The sequence below is a fragment of the Corapipo altera genome, unplaced genomic scaffold (genome assembly GCF_003945725.1).
Source record: "Corapipo altera isolate COAL_440 unplaced genomic scaffold, ASM394572v1 56, whole genome shotgun sequence".
Lineage (NCBI taxonomy): Eukaryota > Metazoa > Chordata > Aves > Passeriformes > Pipridae > Corapipo > Corapipo altera.
Genome location: NW_020884896.1, coordinates 7,674,868 through 7,699,828, shown reverse-complemented (window position 1 = coordinate 7,699,828; position 24,961 = coordinate 7,674,868). Strand labels below are relative to the sequence as shown.

General features: G+C 39.7%; 1 protein-coding gene across 1 annotated transcript in view; it reads right to left on the bottom strand.

Moving 5' to 3' along the window:
- The window catches only part of SORCS3 (sortilin related VPS10 domain containing receptor 3), a 292,438-nt gene that overhangs the window by 91,981 nt on the left and 175,496 nt on the right, over positions 1-24,961 (bottom strand). The window contains exon 6 of the mRNA XM_027648351.1: positions 17,681-17,754. Coding sequence (XP_027504152.1) covers positions 17,681-17,754 — 74 coding nt within the window. The remainder of the gene's footprint in view (positions 1-17,680; positions 17,755-24,961) is intronic.

The window sequence follows — 24,961 nt, the reverse complement described above, 5'->3', positions numbered from 1 at the left end:
CTAATACCACAGTGCCAGGAAGCCCTGACACCTTCTGGATCCCTCCCTTCTAGAGGTAGGGGGCACTGTGTCTCCCCCTGCAGCAATGGGGCAAACCTACTCCTGGCCCATGTAATAAGATACATCAGTCTGCCACAACACTATTCATTTTAAAAGGGAATATAATTAGAAGAACCTAAGTATATCCCAACAAAATCCAGAATACTCATTACAATTGTGCATTTGCATACACAAGCTCTGTGGATCTACTCATAATGCCTATTAAGTGTGCACCAGGGAATGAGAGGAGTCTCCTGAAACGTGTCATTCTAGCTTGAAGTTCCTTTGCAGTGCCATCTACTTGTTTCTTTAATTAGTTTTGACAAGGCCTAATGATTCTTTTCATTACAACAAAGATGACAAAAAAAGGACTAGCACACAGCACACCCCTAGTACTCCTCTGCTCACCAAATACTGCATTTCAAGTAGAAAAGTTCACAAAGTGATCTTCTGCAACCCAAAAGCAAGACAGGTTCTTGTTATCTGCACACAGATAAGAAGCCTGGAAAGTGATGCATTGGTCATCCTTCCTTTGCTCAGACCAAGTCACTCTCATGTAAAAGACTGATTGCAAAACAGATCCCCAATCAATGCTGTTTCTTCATGTCTCATCTCATGTCTGTTTTCACTGGCATAGCTTTGCTTTGCAGTGCTCTGACTCCTCCTGAATTCAGGTATTTTTAGTAAATCATCATTTTTCTGGAGGACCGGAATGCAAAAAAGTCGGCAGTGTAAAGAGCAAGATGTGAATGCAGGTCCTGAAGTACAGTTGCAAAAACACACACACAGACTGTAAAGCTGCTCTTTTATCCCATGTTGTAATTTCTGTAGCATTGAGAACTCACTGCAACAGCCTCTCAGGTCTGGCAATACAGCAACAAAACAAGAAGAGACACCTTCACAGCCTTATATTTTCTCACACGTTATCTCTCTGAAGAACATTTGGAGGATGCACTGCTCAATACTACTTAAGCAACTAAAGCAAAACAAGGAGAGATGTCAGCATCCCCTGACTTTCCATTTCCCTAGTGTGTCCTCTACAACCAAGTGAAGCCCACACAGTGGGGTGGCTGGGAAGGGGTTTCATGGTATTCTGGTTGACAAACAGCTCTGTTCAGAGGCTTACAAAGACAGGAGTATTTAACAATGCTCAGAAGCCTAAGGTAAGCCTGAAAACAGTTTTCCTGGCATGTGGTCACTCCTCAGGATCCAGGCACAGCTCAGCTCTGTGTTCTCTATGTACATGAACTCTAGACAGCAAAACCTAAACCAAGGTCCACAAAATACACCCATATGTGCTGCTTTCTTGGGTTGGCATGGAGAGGAAAAAAGGCTATCCTTCATGTGAGAAATCATGCTAAATCAACATCCTCCACCATCCCCATTCATTAATCAACCCTTGCATGAGAAAATGCTGAGAGGATGCAGGCACAAGTGACAGGAAAGGTCAGTTTTTCCTGCTGACACGTTCCCCAGCTGCTGCAAAAGCAGTTTTTGAAATGAAGAGCCTGCAGCCAGAATTGCAGTGGGCACAGGATCATTCGCCAGTTAAGAATTCAAATACCTCTGAATTCCATTAGAGGGAAGCAATTGTTACTTTTTCCCCTATCTCCTCCTGCTGCTTTTCTTTTTTATTCTCTTGGTAGCTCTTGATTTTCACAAGATCTTTCCTCCCTTCTTTTCAGAAGAGAATTGTGTGCTCTTGAAAGTTGAAGGATGGACAGGATCCTGGCAAGATCCTTATCTCTATCCTGAGGGGAAGATCATTGTGCTTGGATACACATTTACTAGGCTGCTCTGCTAATGTTTCATCTCTGACTGGGAAGGAGAGCAAGGAAGAAGGGCGTTAGGAAAACACAGCACTCTGCACTGTAACTAGCTATTCCTGAAGCATTTTCATGTAAGATGCTATATACTCCAAAATTAAAAATGGTAACACATGCAAAGAAAGGAAAAAAGAAAAACACAGACTTTCTAGGTTACCTGCCTACTGCACACCTCAGCTGACTTTTTCTATTAACTCTACTGCCTTTCCATGGAATAAACAACTTTTGCATTGTTTTCTACCCATTTTCCAGACATCAGGTATTTAATGGCAAAAGGCAGCATTGAGATTTAGCTACTCTAGCATCTTAGGTCAAAAATGTTGAGCAATTCCAACCACCTACTATTGATCTTTGCTCCCTAAACCATCAATGGAGAATAAGAGATGCTCTATTCCTTCATTTCCTGGACCCAGTAGTTTGGGAGGTGTGAGTGGGTATCACTGATTGTGAGCAATATTTTTGTTAGAGATTTACAAGAAGATTAAAAAAAAATACGTCCCAGGGTTCAGCCTTTTAAACTTGGTCTGGAATCTGCCGGACTGAGCTTTTTGCCAGGGGTGTGCCTAGTTTCTTATCAATCAAGGGGGCATTCACCAGCTTTGAAAACAAAATCAAAACTTTTACACCAAATTGAGACTTTCCCATGATGCTGACTAGAAAACTCATTTTTGCATGTTAAGATGTCGGACTGAAGGCAATTGCCAATGTTCATGTAAACAGACAGAGGAAACAGAGAGTACTTAGCAGGATGTTGTGCAGTAGATAAGGGCTAGAAATGGGAAAGGAACAAGGTACATTTATTGTGCAATAATATCTAAAGGGGGAAAACCTCATCCTCTTGCTGCAGGCAACTGCTGTCAAATTAGTGGATGTTGCCGATTAGTCTGCTGCAATTTTAATTCTACCCTTCTCCAGAAGTGAATAAATACTTCTGTGTTGTAACAGGAAAACAGTGCATGGGACTTTCACCCAAGCAACACAAGGGCAATGCCTATATGGGCTTGTGGGAGCAGAAAGTAATCCATATAATTCCTGCTCAACAGAGCTGGAGCTTTTCCCATGGCACCATTGCTAAATTACACATACCTTTCCAAGATGGGACAACAGGTTACCTTCTTTATCTGACATTGCATCACATTTGTCCAGGTATCAATGACTGCAGTTAACTTCCTGTGGTCAAGGGAATTCTGTGTATTCATCTGTTATTTACTGCAGTCAAGTCTAAAATTAGTTCCACCAGACATTAACTCTGGGCACGTAACAACCAACAACACAACCTAAACACATCCCAAGCCCACAACACACCATAAACTACCATAGTTAAGAAAAGATACAAAAGCTGAACTGCTAGGGGAAGGAATGCATTCATTAAACACATAAATACAGTACTTTCTCTGTGACTGAACAGGGGGAGACACTGCTGGATGTGTTAGGAAGTGATGAGGTCTCTGAAGAATTATGGACAAAACCTCCTTGCACAGCATATTTCAAATGAAGCTTGCGAAAAAAACTGGGCAGGAAGATACTGTAAGAAACTGTCTTAGCCAGGTCCCAAGAGCTTTCTACATCTTCTCCAGTGCTAATTTCCATGATGCTACAATTTTGGACATCGGCAGAAGTAATTGTTGTGAGACTTAGCTTGCAAGATAAGGCAAAAAAATTGCCAAGTGTTTATTCTCAGCTAATGTTTTTCCGGCAAAGCCAATCCTTTCTAAAAAGAACCCAGTGAATTTTAAAGAGGTGTTCTGCCTCATATCTCAAAGGAAAAAAACTTAAAATGTTCATAACATCTGCATGTGTTTCCAAATGTGTATACATGCATCTGCCTACCTGCATCTCATCCCCACTAATACTGAAAGTCTAAAGCTGTACCTTACCTGTAAATTCAGTGGATTACACATTCCAGAACTACAAGGTTGCTAAACATAGTTATTTCATGGATACAGAGGGCCAAGAAGAGGAAAGGGGTTCAAATCAATCCTCTACTTGAGGGCAAAACTGACATTTAGGTTCAAACATATCACCCCCCCACCAGAGAATCTATGCAAGACAGTAGGCTCTGCTGCACACAGAAACATTTCTTTCTCTTCACAGTACGTAGAAGGTGACTCCATATATCTCAGAAATTAGCAGAGAATACCTTTAAAGTGTATTTATCAACAGAAAAATGGCTGTTGATTCAGAGTTTTGATTTGCCCTTTATGCTAGCACCAAATCCTAAGAGTGTACAAATAATTCTCTCTAGTTCTCATCCAGTTAATAAGTCTTAGTCCTTTAAAGTCCTTTGGCATTTCTTTCCCAAACTATACTATAAACCCCAATAAATATAACCAAATTTTTGTAAAATTTACTGAAAAAGTGTGTGGGTAGAAGGCTAAAGATCCTTATTCACAGCCCTGTCAAGGTTTGAAAGGGCCAGCAGCACAGGCATGTGCTGAAGGTGGCATCCTGATTCCCCAGTGGTGCCTGAAATAACTTCATATGGTGACTGAGGCTCCTGCAGGGAGCAGGTCAGCTACCTCAAGCCAGCACTCATAGTGGGTCACTCCCAGGTGCAGCCACAGTCCTGCTGCTCACTCAGGAACTGAACATGCTGCTCCTGTGCAGCCTGCTGCTCCTGAGTCAACAGGGTACAGCTGATGCAGGCTATATAAAACCAGTCCTGAGGGTTTGTCCTTATTGAATAAGAAGCCTTTTTTTGCCAATTCCTAGCAACACCAGCATCGGGATATGGTGGAAGTAGTGAAGCATCAGTTCATTGAGTTAAGACACCTCAAAGCTTGAGTGAACAATATACCATCAGCTCTCTATCCCATATGCATCCAACATAGACAGTGATGCTTTGGAGAGAGCATTTGTAGAGAGGAGAGATGGGATTTACCTGGGATTTAGAGGTCTGCAAACTTTATGGTGGGCAATTTTTAAACTTATTCTGACAGAAAGGTTTGATTCTGTTTTGCCTTCTGCAGGAAGGGACACATTTTTCAGGACACTTTTAATGTTATTTTTAATATTCAATATTTCAAGTTCTCTTATAAAACAAAAATAAAAGTATACTTTTGAATTTTTGCATTTGGTTAAAATTAATTTAGTGCCTACGGTATTATGAGGCCCAGTTAATTAATGTTTTTCCAGTGCTTGGCTACCCTCCTTCGAAAGTCATGTACATGGGGAATTGCTATAGATTATTGCTTTGGTTTCTCATGAAACATGAATCAGGCCTGTTTCAGATCACTTTAGAAAAGCAAAATACATGTTCAAACAAGCCTTCAGCTCAGTCCAGCTGTCTTGTAGCCAAAAACTTCACTGGAGTTACTCCTTCCCTCCCTCAAAGGAAATGTTTGTAAGACTTGTAAAATCCCTCTAAATTTGTCTCCTAGAAAATGTGTCTTAAACATGACTCATTGAGGAAATGTTTTACACCAAAATAAGGATTCTCAGTTCACTATGAGTTTAATTGCCCTCATTTGTATGAACATTTTCCAGCTGCAAATATGACATGCCTGAAATGCTCAGGCTCAGTGATCCAGCTATTAACAGAGTCCTAGGCAGAATACAGCACCTCTGAAAAGCTTCAGAGCATCATTTAATAAATAAATGCAGCAGTAGATGGATAAAAATAAAACTTAAATTGTCTAAAGAGGGCATGCCAGTATGAAACTTGGCACAGACAATATGTATAGGATTTGCTGATGAGCCCCATATGCCTATGGGCATTGTACATTGAATTAATTAAGGAAGAATGAGTCTCTACATTCCCTGTTGCAGGATATTGTGAAGAATCACCCTGGGATAACATCTAACATTCTAGAAATGAATTTGTGGTTCAGTTCATGTATTTTGGATAAAAACAATGTGAAAAAAGAGATTTCTGTCACAAACCTTTTGTGACAATTGTTTCCCTGTGTTTCAAATGCTAACCTGAAGAGAACAAATGGCTTATTTCATTCTCTGACTTTTAATCATCAGCTAGGAAATGAAGAGACAGAGAGAAAGAGGAAAGAAGGAGGATAAGGAGGAGAAAGATAGAGGAGAATAAACTATTCTGGACCAGCAAGCATAAGCATCGACATGTCTCCTTGCCCCCAAAAAATCACACTCAATTAGCTGTTGAGAGTGAGATGCTCATTTGTCCCAACATCACAAGAGGGAAAGACAAAGAAGCAAGAAACAAAAGGGATTCTGGCAGCAGACAGATATGCAAAGACAGACTCTGTCTGTAGAAACAGCAAGTCTGTGTGGCTATGATGGGTAAAGGCAACACTGATAGAAGTCTGCAGATCACCACATGTTTGTGACATGCCAGGTTTGCATTCAAAACAGAAGCATTTTCACAGGCAGAATGGAGAGACGAATAAAACAACCACAATCACTCGCAGGTCTTTATCAGTAGAAGAGGGACAATGTAGCAGGAGAGACCAGAGAAACCCATGGATCTTTTGTGGGTTCTTTAGCTTCAAGTTAAATGGGTGACCAAGTAATAAGGAGACAAGGCTGCCCAGGGAGCTGAGCACTAGACACACTACTAGCTCTTCACAATGGCCCCCAAAGCATCCTCACACTCAAAGCATTATGCTGTTCAAGTAAGAATGCTCAGGGCAGAATGCTGCAACGGGAGTCTGTGTTACCCACACATCAAGAATTAAAGTTGTATGGTCAAGATGTAGGTAAATCAAGAGCTTTTCTTTGTTGGGTTCTTAATCTACTGTTATAGAGGAGCAATAAAAGGAAAGAAAAGAACAAGGCCAAATGAAAAGTAATACTCTGCTGTTTTCTAGCCTCAAGGCAAATTCCAAAGTGTCAGCACACAGTTCAAATCTAATGATTTGTAGAAAGAAAAAACAGAATTCTGGAGAAACTACAGCAGATCCAGAAATGGCTTTAGGGAATCACTATTACAGATTGCCCCTAAAATCAATATTGTAATGGAACATGCCTCCTTCCCTCAAAGATTTTCAATCAAAACCAGAAAACCAAAAAAAATTGTGAGCAAAACCTAAGAATCCTTCTGTATCCTTTGACCAAAAACCTGGCAGGGTTTTTGGCTTGGTTTTCTTTATTTTCTCCAATAAAAAACAAGATTTTCTTCTATGGGGTAAAACACAGATCTACTGAAATCAGCTCTGAAGTCTACAGGTATAATTTATTATTTCCTAAGTAGTTGCTGACAGACACAGGTCAGTATGTTTCTCTCTCTTAAACTCAGTAACCGAACTTCTGATGTTTCACTAAACATGGAAATGTGTCTACATCCCATTTTTATTGCCTTCTGCACAATGGAGGACTATTATCTTTGAGGCAATTACAGAGCTTTGATAACCACTGCTATCTCCTATTCCAATTAGCTCACTACAAATATCCAGGTGAAACAGTATCACTCACTGGTTTCTCATCCTTGTTCTCTATATGATCAGCAAGAGACAAGTTACTGAATCAACATTATTTAAAAGAACCTGTAGTACAGCTTACAAGTACTCCTTCCCACTCTTACGTTCTGATGTGGCTTCATGCTCGCTGTGCTTAACAATAGCAAAATTAAAGTCATTTCATTCTACAGAGGAGGCTCAGGGGAATGCCAGGGAATGAAAGGATGGGAGTTTCATTTTCTTCTCTTGCTGAGAATGAATTCTGCCTCATATAACTGCTGATGACTTGTCGTTTTAAGAGAGTTTGTTAATTTACAACAAGCAAAAGGCATAAAGACGGACCTCCTTATCTTAAATGGATGTTATTGAACAACATAAATGGTTCATGTTTAAATGAAAGCAAAAACATATTGTCTGTTTTGCCATGATAAGACTGTTCTTTCTCCACAGCATGGGTTCAGCTTCTTCTGTCAAATAAAATAACTCTTTTTGTTCAACTTAATGCCAGGCAAACTTCCAAAGGTTCAGAGGCTGAAGTCAGTTCAGGGAAATGAAATGGAATTTACCTGGGTCCTTCCTGATTCTTCTTGAGAAAATCTCCCTGAAGAGCTTTGAGGTATGACTGAAAATCTAGTTTCCAGTAAAAATGGTCCCTGATACTGTTGATGAACTTGTTGATGGATAAATCCTCCATTAGATTGCAACTTTCTCCGATGCAAGAATGCTTCCAGACCCAGATACTGTAAAGAAACGAGCTATAAAACCCCCTCAAGCGTGCACCTCTTGAAATCCAAGTGCGTCATCTGAGATATGATCCAGACAGAGGGAGGCTGGATCCAGAACAGATGCCTGGTCCTGATGTCTGCAGGTGTTTTGCCACTGAATGAAATGGCTAGAAAATTATGTCCACAAACAGAGTATGTGAAGAGGTTATTACTAAACTTCTCAGAACAGCGACAATTTTTAAAAGAATTCCCAAATGTTTCTCTTTCAGTCATCTGAAAGCAAGAGGGATTCTCTCCCACACTGAAAATTCACCCATTTGCCCAGAAACAGAGATTAGTATGGTATAGAACAAAGGCCAAAACCTAAGCCAAATCCACCATAAAAAAAGAGTGGGAGACTATTCCCTGCCAGCCAGCAAGCACAAAAAATGATGCTACTTTCAGCCTGGCAGCCTGACGTTTGATTAGCTTTGCCAAGCTATGACAGTATGGGAGATTCCCATATGCCTCAGAGGGATGCATTATTCAATATATTAATTAGAGGACTGGCTTTCACCACTGCCTCCTACAAAGTATCACAAATAATTACTCTGGGACTGTTACTGACAGGATGAAATTAATTTGTGTCTGAGTTCACGTGCATCAGGAGAGCCAGAATGAAGTCCAGGCAGACTACATGAGTTGGCAGTAGAGCATTTAATCTTCCAACACTGGCTTTTGAAACACAGTGATGAAGTTTAGAAATCTTATCTGGTACCCTCTTGCATAAGAATAAAACAGATCCTTCCACCCTGCACTATTCAGAGACATGGCATTGGGATCCAGCCCAGGGATCAATATAAAGTGGGAGAAATATTTAACAAATTCCTCCTTAGATTCTCCTTATTAGTGGTTTATCTAGTCTGCTTCAATCTCAGAGACTTAGTCATAAGAGAGTGTGGGGAAGGTGGGGGAGGTGCTAATCATCCAAGATTAGCACTGGGAAAAATAAGAAAAGAGACTGGCCCTTGGAACATAAAGAAACCTGATAGATGAGAGACCAAAGTAAAAGGCTTTTTGATGACTGAAAGCACTAAGTGCAGTACAATATATAGTGGTAAGCATTAAATTTAAACCCAATGAACAGAAATATTTCAGCCCTTACTTTTCAACACTTTAAAAAAAAAAAGCAACTACCAGCCACAGTACATTAAAGTCATGAATATGGCAAGCACCACAAATTGTACTAGAATCACAAAAAATCTCAAATTCTAAAAGCCAGATAGTATTTATGTAAGGACATCCACAGTAACATTAGTGGAAAAGGCGTAATCCTTCCTTATTCAAGATATGCTGTTCTTCTCAAGCAAAAGGAGGGAAGAAAGAAAAGTTCCTCAAAGACAACTTATTCCAAAATTGCCCTTCCAGAGGATATACATCACTCATTGAAAGAACTCTTTCTTGCTGCGATAGCAGCCAGAATTACAGAGTCAGTATATGCATTGAGAGTTTGCTATCATGTGGCACTTTTCTTGTTGTTCATTTATTACGTAGTTCTTGGGGTTTAACAGGCAATTTTAAATTATTTCCCTTAATAATCACACAATCACATACAATCCTTGTAGCCAGTATGTTTTGGTTTTTTTTAAATCTTGCTAAGGAACCTTTGAGTCCAGGTAGCCTGATAGAATGGCATCCACAGGACTCCATAAAAAAACTCAAACACTTATTTTCCTAGCAAAGCAGACAGTAAGGAGAGGAGTACCACAAAACAGTAAAACATCAGCTACTATTTAGAGCTTACATTCATAGTACAAGAGACTAGTTGTACGAAATTCCTTTGTAAAATGAAGTCATCAGTCAGCATAAAGTATAAATATATACCAAAATCCCAAATATCTTTGGTTTTAGTCCCAGGTAAACTAGAAAATATTCTGTAATACTTCTCCAGTAGTGTACTAGGTTTTTTCCCATCTTCTACAAAGATGTTTTCCCAGATTCAACTATTTCTGTCAATCTCTCTTAAATTAGTTTAAAAAAACATGGACCATGCTCGGAAAGGGGAATAGTAGTCTGAACGTTATATTAACTGTAGGCACTAATGGAACACGTGGGGTCTGTGCAGTTTCTATAAAAAAGTCCTGAAGTGTTTCCGGAAATAGAAAGTGAAGGATTTTCCTGTTCTTAGGTCATTTAGGATTTTATACTCTTAGATAGTCATGAAATCTACCACAACATCACTGGAAGAGAACTTACCAACCTGTAGTTGAAAAACAGTATAGGATTACCTTTAGGAAATAGTATGCTCATGGACAAAAGCAAATTATAAAAATCACAAAGTCTGATGATCAGTCTTGTAGACTTCTGATCACAGTTATGAAGTAATAAATTATAAGCATACTGAACATATAACTGGGATATTAGGGACCAATATCTTCTCTGCATTTCAGAAGACCAAGATGGGAATAGGAGTCAGGATCTCTCTCAATGTTGGCTTTAATCACACACTTTGTTTCAGACTGCACTCTTTCTCTACTTTAATTTTAAAAGATTATATACTGTAAAATGAAGTTTTATTCAAATTTTAAAATCACTTAAAAAAACTTAAAAACTGCCAAACATTTCAGAATGTTCTTCTGTTTAATTTTTGAGAGAAACATTTTGATAATTTTTTCATGAATTCTACAATACCTTTATTGACTTTAAATTTTTTCAACAAAAATAAACACTATTTCAGCCCATAAAGAGTATGCAACTCTATATTTCCATAGAGTATATATTTCTTCCTGTGTAATCACAAGCTAGTCACCTGCAATCTAATGTTTGGAAAGACTGAACCTCCATAGTACCAAAGGCATTAATTGTAGGCACATAAAATGAAAATAAAATCCCTAGGCTCACAGTTTCCCTGTTTGCCCTTCTTCTAAGTGAAAAGGAAAATAAAATTGGTTTTATGATCACCATGGTTTTGTGATCTTTAACTAAAGTGACCTTGCAAGGAAATCTTTAATGTATGTCAAGAGCTTTTAAGAAGGTCTCATCTGTCCTGAACTCTTATTACAGAGCTTGAGGCTAAAGTTTGAAAATTTTGTCCTCAGCCTAGAACAGTTCATGGTCATGGTGGCTTGAGTAACACATTCCAGATTTATGTTAGCTTTACCCTCCAGGAGAAAAACGTTTCTTTCAGGTGTTCTTGCCCACAGGGCATGCAAAGCAAGTCCCTTAACAAAGCCAAATGAATCATTAGCCTGAGGGAGGCTCCAGTAATAGCTCTCTGTTCAGTTCTTCATGTGCTGTCCACATGAATAGACCCTAAGTACTTGTCTTGGTGATGCTAAGAGGTGTTATCCATGGCTGCCAAACTGGAATCATTCCTTTTATCCATAGCTCCATGTATGGTATGGTTTAATTCTGAAAAACTCTAACGTAGGATTACTTAACAGTCAATTTGACATTTACAAGACTATGTTTTCTTAACACTAAACTTGGCTGTAAAAAATCAGGCGATGTTTCCCCAGCACTATGCAATGACACCATCTGGTAGTTAATGATTAGGGGGATTTACAGGAGAGACAGGCACATATTTGACTAACCATTTCATTGCTGGCAAACTAGGCAAATAAAGTTAACCTTGGCTATATCCAAAGGTCACTACTGGAACTGCTGCTGAAACAGTCTGTGTGGACCAAAATTGGCACTGGAATTAGGAAATATCAGTGCTGTCACAAGGATGAGGAAATAAAAAGAGACACAATCATTTGCCTCAGAGCAGATACAAACCCAGACCATAACCTTTTGAAACACTGAGGAAAACCCCTTATCTTCTGTTACATTACTCTCAGATATCCAAGCCAGCCTCCACTATAGTCATCACGAAATTCAGGCTGCAAATAAAAAGAAACACATTGGCTATATTTTATCATCTGTTCCTACCTAAAATCACAAAAAGGACTGAACACCTTGCCCTCCAGAGACAAAATTTGCTGTCTCATTCCTCAAACAACTGTAATAGAAAACCCTTAACTCCAAAGCACAACCTAAGTTAATGGATGCACAGCTTCTTTCCTTCTCCAGTGAAAATACAGTCTTTTCCCTTCTCCCCGTTTTTAATCCTTAGTTATTAAAACAATTGTAGCTGGCATTCATAGATACCAAAACAACCAGAAATCTGATTGACTATCATGGAAAAAAGAGAAAAGATAAAATTCTGGGGAGACTCAATGTGGGAATCAGTAGTGCATTTGAGAACTACTTTTTCCTACTTGCAGATACAAACAATGTTCCTTGAAACCAGGCTAGTGCATGTTCTATTTTCCTCCTCACACTGTCTCTCCTTTCCTTCCTTGGTGTTTTCTGTCCAGCTTTCTTCACTAGTGTGTATTTCAGATTTTTCCCCCTCTTCCACACAAATGGGTTTTCCCTGTTTTCCTGCTACCAGCCTTTCGCAGAATCATCCACGGTCCCAGGGAGCATGATTTATAAAAACAATAAAAGAGAGAAGGGAAATGTCTACCTGTAACAGGCAAAAAACCAAACCAAACCAAATCAAAAAAATCTTGAATCTAAAAAAAAAAAACCAAAAACCAAACCAAACCAATAATAATAAAAAAAAACCCACAACAAATGCAAAAACAACAACAACAAAACCACCAATAAACCCCAAGGAAAATGGTTCCACATCCACCACTTCATAACTGCCAGTGATAACAGGAGGCAGGAAACACGAATGTGTTCTCCAGTAAAGAGCAGCCTGGGGAGACCTTAAGAAAGGAGGTGGGTGTCTCAAGGGATATAGCTCTGTTCTCTGCATGGGATAGTGATCTTTGTGTCTGCTCAGCAAACACAAGGGCCTCCAAAGACAGATGAACAGGGGATAAACTCACAGCCATTTAGCTGATTAGACAGAAAACACAGGTCCCCTTGAGAAACTCCCTATTTTAAGGAATTAAGCCCTAAGATGATAAAAGGACTTCATATGCCACTAAAGCATCTTTTAACTCCCTCTTGCCCTCCAATGCTCTTAATCCACCACTGTAGTACTTCATATTACAATATTTTAGTACTTCACCCACTACACTCATCAAGGTGCTCTCCTATTCCAGTCTCACCTAGGGGGTAACAAGGCAAAGTCAGCTTGAGTCATCCAAGATGGCAGGGAAAAACTGTGGTCCAGTTGTGGATGCCCTATCAACCAAACTGTCCTGCTCACCTGCTTAGTCCCATTGTGCCACCACAGGAAAAAGCAGAGGTAGTAAAACAACTGAAGGACAATTGAGTCCTTTGAGTTTTTATCAGAGCAGCAACAGCATTTAGTCAGCACAGAACACACCATGTGTTTTACAGACAAGAAAACTTCCCCAACATTTCTATGGTACAAAATACGGACTTTGTTTTTTTATATCCCTCCACATGGCAGCACAGGTGTCTAAGTGATAGTGAGATAAAATGAACAGGGCCCAGAAGGAGGTGCAGAAATGTGTTTTGGAAGAAGAGAACATTGTGTAGGTCTTTAATAAACTTTGCACCCATGCTGGTTCCAGTTATCTTGAGTAATTTCAGAGAGATGAGTGATCTTGGAATTTCTGTATCACATTAGCGTAAGTTCCTATTTTCAGCCTTACAGGATCTGAAGTTATTAAAATCTCTGGGGCCAAGGCACGTGGGAGCCAAATTTGTATGCCTGTACTCACATCAAGTAACGCATTCTGTTCAAGCTCTGCTACTGCCATCAGTGGGTGTAGTTAACAAATGAATCACTACTACTAAAGTAGAGATCTCAAATCCTAGGTTTTTATAACTATGAGTGGCCCAGAGGTGAATCTCAGCTGATGCACAAACTTTGAGAGGGCTCAGGAACTGATGAGAGATGCTCCATAAACTATGGGACTTGTGACATCCATATGGGATGAAAACACAAAACTACAAACTAGTGAGTAGCACGAATATCTAGGACTAAGGAAAGAAGCTGAAGGAAAGAGCCAGGATACAATGCCACAAATCAGGATTGGAGCTTAGGGCTTTGGTTTTGACCAATGGGGAGTCATCATAAATGCTGCCTGGTAGAACTACACCAAAATGCACAGTGATTTGTGTGTCCATGACTAACAGACAGGTCTTTCTTACTCTGCTAAGTGAAAATTCACATCCCAGTCTCATGAGCTCAGAAGCAATCATAATTTTATCCTGGCCTTAAAGTCTCCATATGTGAGCTCTCTCAGGGAGTGTATAATTATTTGGAAAGGTCTCAGAGAGAAAAATAAGACCTTTCCGTGTAAGGCTGACTGATCCCATGAACCAGGTGAAGTTTATAGTCTTCACAAGCCCATTCTCAGCAGCCTGAGAAATGAAAGTCATGCTTTGAAGGCAAAAACATTCAACAAAGCCTGCCTCAGATAAAGCCAGTTGCATTCAAATTAGATGAAGTCTGTCCCATTTGATGAAGGATGCTTACCTGAGCAGAGCAGCACAAATGTGCAGCCTACCTCTGATTTTGGCATCTCCCTATCATTATTATTTCAACTTTCATAAAAGTTTTAATTAAGATGTTCAATAATGTAATATTTGATAGACTGATTACATGGACAGTGATAGGCTGGTGACATGGACAGTGAGTGCACCAAAGTGTGGTGCTGTCAACATGATGGAGGGAAGGGATGCCATCCAGAGGGACCTTGACAGGCTTGAGAGTTGGGTCTGTGTGAACCTCATGAAGCTCAGCAAGGGTAAGTGCAATGTCCTGCACCAGGGTCAGGGTAAACCCAAGCATGAGTACAGGCTGGGCAGAGAATGAATCAAGAGCAGTCCTGGGGAGAAGGACTTGGGGGTGTTGGTTAATGAGAAGCTCAACATGAACTGACAATGTGCACTTGCAATCCAGAAAGCCTACCATATCCTGGGCTGTGTCAAAAGAGGCATGAACAGTAGGTCGAGGTTATTCTGTCCCTCTATTCCACTCTTGGGAGACCCCAGTTGGAGCACTGCATCCAGTTCTAGCACCATCAGCATAAGAACATGGACTTGCTGGAGTGATTCCAGAGGAAGCCATGAACATGATCTAGGGGCTGGAGCACCTCTCCTATGAAGACAGGTTGAGAGGGTTGGGATTGTTCCGCTTGGAAAAGAGAAGGCTCTGGGAGAACTCATAGAACTTTCCAGTAGCAAAAGGGGTGACAAGAGAGCCGGAGAGGGACATTTTACAAGGGCATGTAGTAAAAGGACAAGAATAGTGGCTTTAAAGTGAAAGATGGTAGATTTAGAACAGATAACAGAAAGAAATTCTTTATTGTGAGGCTGGTAAGACACAGGAACAGGTTATACACAGAAGCTGTGGAAGCCCCATTCCTGGAAGTGTTCAAGGCCAGGTTGGATGGAGCTTTGAGCAATTTGGTCCAGAGAAAGTTGTCCTTGCCCATGGCAGGGGAGTTGGAATTAGATGATCTTTAAATTATTTTCCAACCCAAACCATTCTATGATTTCATGAACTCCAAAGAGTAGTGGCTCATGTCCCTCTGAAGCCTATAGCTATGCCCACTTTTCTCTCTCTTTTATAACCTAATAAAAAGAAATCAACAAATTCCTGAGGCTAAAATGCTCTCTTTGCATTTTTTTCTGTACAGATCTAACAAGCCAGAGCTTGTAAGCCATCACAGTTTGCAGCTTTAAAAGGAAAGAAAAGGAAAAAAAGAAAAATCAGCTAATGAAAGTTATTATGTTCTACAATTTCAATACCTCTGATGCTTGCACTACGAATTGGTTCAAATCCTTCCAACTCTGGGAAAAACCTAATTTGCTCTCTTGGGAAGCTTATTGTCAGTGGGATTCTACTGTTTCTGAGTGGAATAAAGATTTCTAGGTCTATGTCTTACGAGTTGTAACTATGAAAAACTTGTACATTTCCTAAGAGAAAAAGACACCTGAAACAGAGACATTATATAATGCAGTGTTAAAAAACAGTGTTCAAATTATACAGTCAAAAGACTATGAAAAAAGAGGTAAACTGTGGAAAGGATACACTTTTGAGTGTCAAATGGACAAACAGGCAACTAGCCAGTATTATATGAAAGTAGAAAATAAGCCACAACATCAAAACCTGTCCTTTAAAAAGAAATTCTGCTTTGTTCCTAAGTCAGCTTAGCCCTTGCACTTTATCCTCCAAGAAAGCCTTTCACCTAAGTTCACTTGTGTTATTTGAAGGGTAGGATAAAATTATCCCAAGGACCAGCTATTCTATTCCACTTGGAGAGGATTTACACTCACCATTGTCATGTGCACCCAGCATGAATACTGAAATCAAAGGATTTTTAATAGTTAAGTCAATCATCCACCTGCCACCAGAACCAGGAGAACATAACAACTTCCTTTCCTTCGCTATGAAAATATGGAACAGTAACATGGTACAGTCAGACAAAATTGTAGATCATTGATATATTTTGCAGGTTTGTGTGACTGAGGAGCCTTGTAACTTCTTTTTCTTGGTGTTCAAACACCTTCTCACATTGTCCATAATCCACAGAAACACTAAGGGAAATCTCCAGACTTGGTGCCAAAAAGCTGTGTTTTAAATGCAGGAGTCTTAAACTGTTTAGGGAAATTTCCAGAAGGATGTAGACAATTTAAAAATCTCATGAGTTGTCTATCTCCACTGCAAGGTGTGGAAATACTGCAAATACAATGCACAGATATTTTGGGCCTGGATTTCAGGTACTTTCAATGAGGTGCAAGAACTTCTGTGAGAATTTGACTCTAAGATATATAAATCATGCTTTGCAATTAGGAGTCAACTTTTAAGTTATCCAAGTCCTTCTTAGTTTTAACCAGTCAAAATAAGACCCTCCACTTCCTTAATATTATGATTTTTTTTTTTTTTGGTCTTAATGACAAGACATCTCTTTTAAGTATACACAGATTCTGTAAATCAGCACTTCTACACATTCACATGCATCGTCATCTGGCATGTAGTAAGTACAGCATTAAGAATCTGATCCAAGCCCCAAATCTAAGTTCAACTACAGAAGAAACTACAGTTTTCTCTTTCTCTCTAGAAGTCAATCCTTGGGTCTTCACATGGTGGAGGAAATCTTGGAAAAGAGACATCTGAGATGGATGAGGCTGCACATGGGAACTCAATTTGTTTCACCATCTGATTTTAAGACACTCTCCCAATCTGGGAGGTTGACACTTGGGAAATGGAAAGGAATTGAGTCACAAAACAGATTTTTTGCAAACTGTGTGCTGATCTTGGGCTCTCACCAGTCAGTAGAGAGAAACTGTCTCCTCAGAGAGTGATTCAAAGCAGAGTCTGAATCATCCTTTCTCATGAAGATTGCATAAGGAGACTGGTCAGAGTGGCTGGTTCTGCACAAAGACTGTATTCTAGGCTAAGTAGCTCTCTGAAGGGTTGAAAAATAGTAAGTCTAATGATGATAGCTTTGCCACTGAAGCTCTGGGTTGTTTCTCTGTGTTACTGTACGTAGATATACAACAAAGAAGAGAGAGTTTGATAATTTTGCAATTATCAAAAGACTTGTACTTGTTTGTAAAAGATACCACCTGCTCTCAATAAGGTACAAACATGAGACTACTGCATTGCAAGATATGTACTAAGGACTGAGCATGTAACATTGATGATGACCAAAACTAACGGTATACTTAATGTTCAGGTAAAGCTACCAATCCCTTCAAGTTAGATGCCCTTCTCCCCTCCATGACCTCCCCAAAGCAATCCAATTCAGAGGCGATAACTCACCAGTAAAACCTGTTTGGGGTGACCCGCTCATGCATGAGCTGCCATTTTCTTCCAAAGTCCATAGAGCTGTACAGCTGAAAGACAAGAGAGAAAGGAAGTATAAACTTAAAGGAAGAAGAATAAAAACTGTTGCTAGATAAAGTATTAAAAGCAGTTCAGATTAAAGAACATGAATGGATTGTCCTACACAATCATTGATCAGCCTTGTTGCCAGGGTTGGCTAATGAGGCAATGTCCTCCTCTCACATTTAACCCAGGCTGAGCTCCTGAGAATCAAAAGCAGGTTGACTCTTCCAAAACCTTTTCGAACATCTTTGTGCTTCTCAGTTTCAGCTGTCAACACATTCACTTTGGCTGCCAAATAAGAAAGCTAGTTCCCCCGTTTTTTTCTGCTCAACAGGAAGCAGGTGATTGTTGACCTATAAATTCTTAAAATTAAATAGAAAGAAAGACAAATCAGATTAGTCAACATGACTCTGATGTGATAGGTAGTGACTCTATACTCAAGGTCACGCTGTGATTTGTTTTTATGGAGTGAATTAGATCTCTTCTGTATGGAGAAAAAAAAAGTAAATTGCTTCTAATTTGCATCTTCTAATATTCAGAATGAGGTCTAAATTTTGAGATAAGTTAGAAATCAATTTGCTCATTAGTTAAACACTAAAGATAGTGAAGTGGTTCTTCTTGAAAGCCAAATTTTCAATACAATGATCTTTTTGAGTCTTTCTGGTTAACAAATGACATAGTTGTAATGTAAACAAATTTCCGTGAAACTCCACACTAAGTCTCAGACATAGGTTTGCTTCATGCATACTCTGCTTAATACCACAAACATCATTCTCCATACAAATGGTTTATTACCCACAATGCACTCTCTCATGATCAAAAATATGTAAGCTCCTTTCCTCCAACTTCGAGCAAGTTTGAGAAATAACTTTGAGAAATAAGTGCTATGCTTTACTACTAGATTACAGAGAAATAAATATCAGGCAGCATTTTGAACAGGATTTCAAACAAATTTCATCTGATATAAATTCTGGCTTAACAAAACAAGGACTGATTGCAGGCTAAGGAGGTAGATAACCGAGTTGAAAAACTTAGATGTTTGTAATACCCAAATTTAAGTCCTTAATAGGAAAACTATATCATTACAGGTTCTGCATTTGATTTGATTTTGAGTAACTGGATTTGCAAATTGGGGGCAGGTCCATGTTCAGATTAGAGTGGTTCAAAACCTAGTGATGTGGACTGTGGCACGGCTGTGATGAATGGTTAAATGTGACTGAGAAGATAAACTACATGTGCTCGCACTGAATATTAAAGTTTCTTTGACCACAGAGATGCAGCAGCCACATTGGAGCTGGACCATAGAACAATTTAGAAAAATTATTGGAAGGGGTTGTTTGAGCAGTGTCCAAAGCCTGAGGCAGTTAATTAATTCTTGCTATGTTTGTACTCAACTACACAACCAAAGCAGTGTATAGCTAGCAAAAGGAAATTCAAAACCCGAAATTCAGACCCCACCAAGTATCTAATGCAACTGGTATTTGTAAAGACAAAAGAATCAGTCCTTTGCATTTATGCCAACGGGAACTCCAGTTTTGGCCAACAATAGCTCAAGCTGCCAGTAAAGCATATAAGAGGAAAAGAGATGGAAGCAGGCATCCTCCAATCTTCATGTCACAAAGGGCTTCAATTATGTAAACTTCACTCCAGCCAACATCACCAGGCTAGGGGTAAGAACTATTAGAAAAGATTTTCTGCCCCATGCTCTTCAGGAGATCAGACATCACCTGAATGTTCTAATTTGGCCATATTTCTTTAGCATTGTCACTAGATAAGGTAAGATAGTGCAGTAAACTCCACATTATCTGGACTTCCTTGGCTTTTCTGGTCAACCAATCACAGTGATTGTCTAAAAAAATATGGTAGAGAATCCTCTGCCCCAAAAGGAATTCTGCATAGATACAAAATAAAGCATTGCTTATCTTTTTTAATTAAAGGAGCCAGGAGAAGAAAATTCCTTGTCCAAATTCAAGATTAGGCTTATGAAATCAATATTAAGATAATTACCTACTTGGAACATCTGGATTTCAGAAACAATAACTGAGAATCCACATTCCAAAGTCAAAATTCTAAAAGTGCTACAACTCTGCCCTGACTTTATCACAGTGCCTGTCAGTAATATTCCTTGAGTCAATTGACATGGTTGACACATACAGGGACCTCAGCACACAGCGTTGCATCGGTTGCATCAGACACTTTGGTCATCCTTTCTATTTCATGGCTGCAGGTACCACTCACAGACTGAGTCCTGGGGCTGTACAACCATGGTGCTGTGCAAATCACAGGCTCCAGGCAGCTTAGTTAACTCATTACCCTCAGTTAACTCACGCTCACAAGCAAGAGCAAGTGGGTCTAGCATCCTGATTGTATTCTGCAACAGATTAACCACTCCTGCCATGAGAGGAAAGGATTAGCAAAATACATCCATTTCCTTGGATTCTCTTTTATCTTTTGCCCCTAGCATTTTCTTTTTTTGCAGCAGTAGCCTAACAGCAGTAGCTACAGATAGCTCAGCAGCATGAAGCACAATCTCTTTCTAACTACTCATCTCTCTCAGTGTCTCATTCAGGGAGCATCCTTCTCTATATCAAGTTAAAAACCAGAAACCAGTTACTGGTCTGGCTTTTTCCTCCCTTCTCTCTATTATTGCTCAGACTGACTGATGCTAGAAGGATTAAATTGAACTTGCAGCCTTATGTGATTTAAGATAAAGAGATAAGGAGGATACTATCAATTTCAATAACATTTTTGTATTTATTCAGCTTTTTATTCTAGGTGTCCACTTTGAATTTTAACCAGATGACTGAATCTTAAAGCTCTATGAAAGAACAAATTCCTAAAAGGCCTCTCTGGCCCAGTTCACTTTTATAGCATTATTTACAGATGCAAATGTAAAGGTTAATGTTGAATTATTAAATAAAACATACAATAAAGAGATTTCTAGTATGCACTAAAATTGAATATATATGTATACACTTTGTGTTTATCTCCCTTCATGAGAGAACAGATATTTTTAGAGAAGAAAATAAATTTAGTGGCAAGTACAGCAGATTTCAATAGAGATTAATTTATCTGAAGGCTGAATACTAAGCAAAGGAAAGAAACAAGGTAAGTAAGGTGCCAAGGTTTTACCTTTTTATAGCTCTGCTCTGGCTCTTTAGTGACAAATAATCTCAGGCATTTCCACCTCCCAGAGCACTCCAACACATCATTTCAAGAGGAAGGGACTCCAGCACACCATGAGGGTGGTACTGTCAGGGTATGGCCCTTCTGAAACCCCCTTGTGTTATCTGACGTGCTCTGATGACTGAAAAATTAAGACCATTATGGGATTTTATGTTTGTATGGGCTGCTCTTGTCCCTCAATGCAGCTGAAGAGTGGCATGTGGAGGATTTGTCTATGGAGCAAGTCCAAGACAAGACCCAAACAGAAGGACAAAATCCTGGCTCAAGGCAAGGGTGAAATAATTTGGGGTTTTTTATATGAAAGTGAACTCAGAATCCTGCATCTACTACAGAGACACCTCAATAAACACAGTCACAGCACTTGGCCTATCCCAGCAACCTCTGCACCTCTTTGAGCTGACAGGTTCCAGGAGTTTCTTGAAAGCCAAGGTGCTAAACACACAATGTTCAGATACCCTACTGAGCCCATCTGAATGATACTTATCAATCTCATCTACCCTTACAGCAAGACAGCCGGGGCATTTACTAGTCATGGCCCTAGAATTCCTGCTTGCCTACAGACTGGTATGTGACACTGCTACAGTACAGATGGGATTCAGGAAGATGAAGGGTCCAGCATTTCGTGTGTCGGACAAATGTATTTTTTAATGTGCTCCCATGCCTAATGAAGTACCCAAACTATTGCCCTGAAGTACCAGCCCTGTGTTAGTGTGTCCGGTGATAGACACTGGCAGGATTCAAGAGTAACTCTGCTTCCACACCTGGCTTTGAGGTCACCCCAGTTCAGCAGTACAGCTCCAGTCTTTGAAAATGGGTACTGAGTACTAGGGAAAAAAGTCATGGAGTCACAGAATGGTTTGAAAAGGACATTAAAGATCAACTCATTCCAATCTCCCTGCCATGGGCAGAGACACCTTCCACTAGACAAGGTTGCTCAAAATCTGCCTGTATTCAGGAGTCTAGTTAGATCTTTCATTTAAAAACATAAAGGCCGTAAAAAAGTAAATGTTTTATCCAAACAGCATCACGATACTCCACACTCAAGGATCGTAGCACCAGGCGTATCACATCCACCAACACAGCCCTGCTTCTTACCAAGAACACAATCTGTGCAAGCAAAGACATTGAAAGCCCAAGTGATATAGAACTTTGTTTCACCACAAGCCAGAACCTTAACTCATGCTTGTTTTGCTCAGCACAAATCTGAATCATAAAGATACTACATAGCATAGGCAGAATGCTTCCTCTTTGAACTCTAAGAATACTTGAAAGATTTTATTTCACACTAGCATTGTTTCCAAGTGGCAAGCCCCTTAAAGATGCAGCTTTATCCCTGGTGTCAGATTCTGTGCCATAAACGCATGCAATGTGCCAGAAACACAGTCAGAACTACAGAGCTGTAAAGGAAGGAGATATACACACATACATCCACAGAGCTGCATACAAAAAATGCTGTTGAAATTTTCCAGTACAAACTCTCAGGGTGATCTCGTCCAGGATTTGTTTTGAGTGTTTTGTTTATTTTGCCAATGAGAGCTAGCAAAAAAATTGAAAAGGATGACTTTCCTGAGAAACAAAGCTTCTCAGAACTGGAACAGCATGAGAAACTGGTCTGCTTAAATTCTACTTAGAGAGAGGGGAGGAGAACGAGCAGTGAAGGAAACACATGGAAACCCCAAGAAGAGACTCAACCCCCTGATGTTAGTCACACACATCTGAGCTAGTCACCAAGGGTCATTTTCAGACAGGCAAGAAACTTCTAAAATTCCTTTTTATTCAGGCCTTAGAATCCTCCACCTCTCTCAACGGACATTAACAACAACCAGCAGTGACTAGTGCAGAAGGAAATGACCCCACCACAGACACATGACTTAGCTGAGATGTATTTCATGTCAGGTTCCCTGTTTCCAGGTTGATCTGCTTGGTCTTCATGGGGAAAGTATGCAGAAGAATGAAGATTCAAGGCAAGCTGAAGAAAGACTAAGCATACAAGAGCCTGGGTACACTTTACCACAGCAAGAAGCACATATAGATGTCACGTATAGACTGAAAAGCAATAGAAGACAGACTAAAGAAATTTATAGACCTTTTATATTTATAGAATTTTATACCTAAGCACACAAGAAGAAGGACATCAGGAACATATATAAAAAGCTTATAAGTAAATAAATCAAATACTCTTTGTTGCTATGAAATCAGATCTATTGGCCTAAGAAAACATCTGGTGAGAATCTCAATAGTTTCCTCTCTGCCAGCCAACCCTGGAGTGCAAATAATGGTGTCAGATAAAGTGAGGAAGAACAGCTGGACTGTATGCACTTAGAGAAACAATTCATTTATTACACAAAAAAATTAGACTCCCCCCAGACAATACATCCAGCTGATGATGGGAAGATACATTCAAAATAAATGCTGCAAAGTGAGAGTCAGTCTAGTGGTAATAACTGGGCAGCAGCTTACACATGATGGAGGAGGGGGGTCAGATTAGTCTGGCCTGCCATGGCCTCAGAAGAGCATGATCCCGAGCAGTAGATCAGATCACTTACATGAAAAGATGGCTCTGATCCCAGAAAAGCACAAAGCAAACTAACACCTTCTTAGCCAGAGCTGGTGGGAAAAATCGACAAGATGTGTGGAGGGTTCCTGCCAAAATCTCAAACCGAGACAGAAGAAAAATAAAATTAGGTCAACATTTCAGCAGGAAATTGGACTGCATGCAAATGTACTGCAAAGAATAACTCAGAAAAGAAAGTCTGTTGCAGGGTATTACATTTTCTCTACAGAGGGAAAATGACTGTGATCACTAGAAAAAAATTAGAGGCTCAGAAAAAGCTGTAAACTCTCAGAAAATTGCAAGGTTTGTCTCTTCACTATACTTCCGTGTTACAGACAAAATTCCAAAAGAAGAAGGTGTCATCATTAAAATTCCAGAGAGTTCATTCCTAGAAGGAAAATGAACTGGAGGAAAAATTCACAACACTTTTCAGTCTTGAGAATACAGAACAGATAAGCCATGTCTGCCAACTGCCAGAGCTGATCCGTCACATGGCTCAACAGAGACACGTGTAACTATATGGGTTTGCGTGGCAAGGTTTGGGGTCTAGAGGAGTGGTTTCTGTGAGAGCATGCTAGAAGCTTCTTCCTAGATGTCTGACAGAGCCAATGCCAGCTGGCTCCAAGACAGACCCACTGCTGACCAAGGCCAAGCCCATCATCAATGGTGGGAGCACCTCTGGGATACAGGAGACAGGGAGGGATTGGAGAAGGTAGTTTAAAATTTAGATTTTCTTTCTCATTATACTACTCTGACTTGATTGGAAATAAATTAGAATAATCTCCTCAAGTCTGTTTTGCCTGTAACAGTAACTGGTCAGTGTTTTCTCTCTGTCCTTGTCTCAACCCATGAGTCTTCCATTAGATTTTCTCTCCCTTGTCCAGCTGAGGGGGGAAGCGATAGAGTGGCTTTGGTGGGCACCTGTCATTCAGTCATGGTCAGCCCACCACAGCAACAAATTTGAACTGCAGTGAAAATGTTTCATGAGATAACATCAACATTTTTTTCTAAAGATACACTGAGCAGCTGAGAACTGCAAGAGAAACATTCTGCAAGATCTTGGAACGATATTCAGTATAAAATGAATGGATGGTCCTCACTTTAACCACTGCAAAAAAAAGATCTTTTTTCCATGCCTAAAATGGGATTTAGGAACAATTAAATAAAGTTGTCTGTAAAGAGAATAAAACCCAACAACAAAAAACAAAGAAATCCACCAACCAAAACAAACAAGTAAACAGAAAAAAACTAAATCAGAGACTGCACCATAGGAGATAACTGTTTCAGCAACTGAAAGGATATGAGTAATAACCGCATTTCTCCTTCTCATATTTCTTTCAAGTAACTCCAATATAGCAGCTACTCCTACTCACCCACTGCAAGACTACTCCTGAAAGTCAGATCCGTGCGCTCCACTTTGTTGAATTTAGCACAGAAATTCCAAGCTGCCTTCATTTGAATATGGTGTCTTTTTC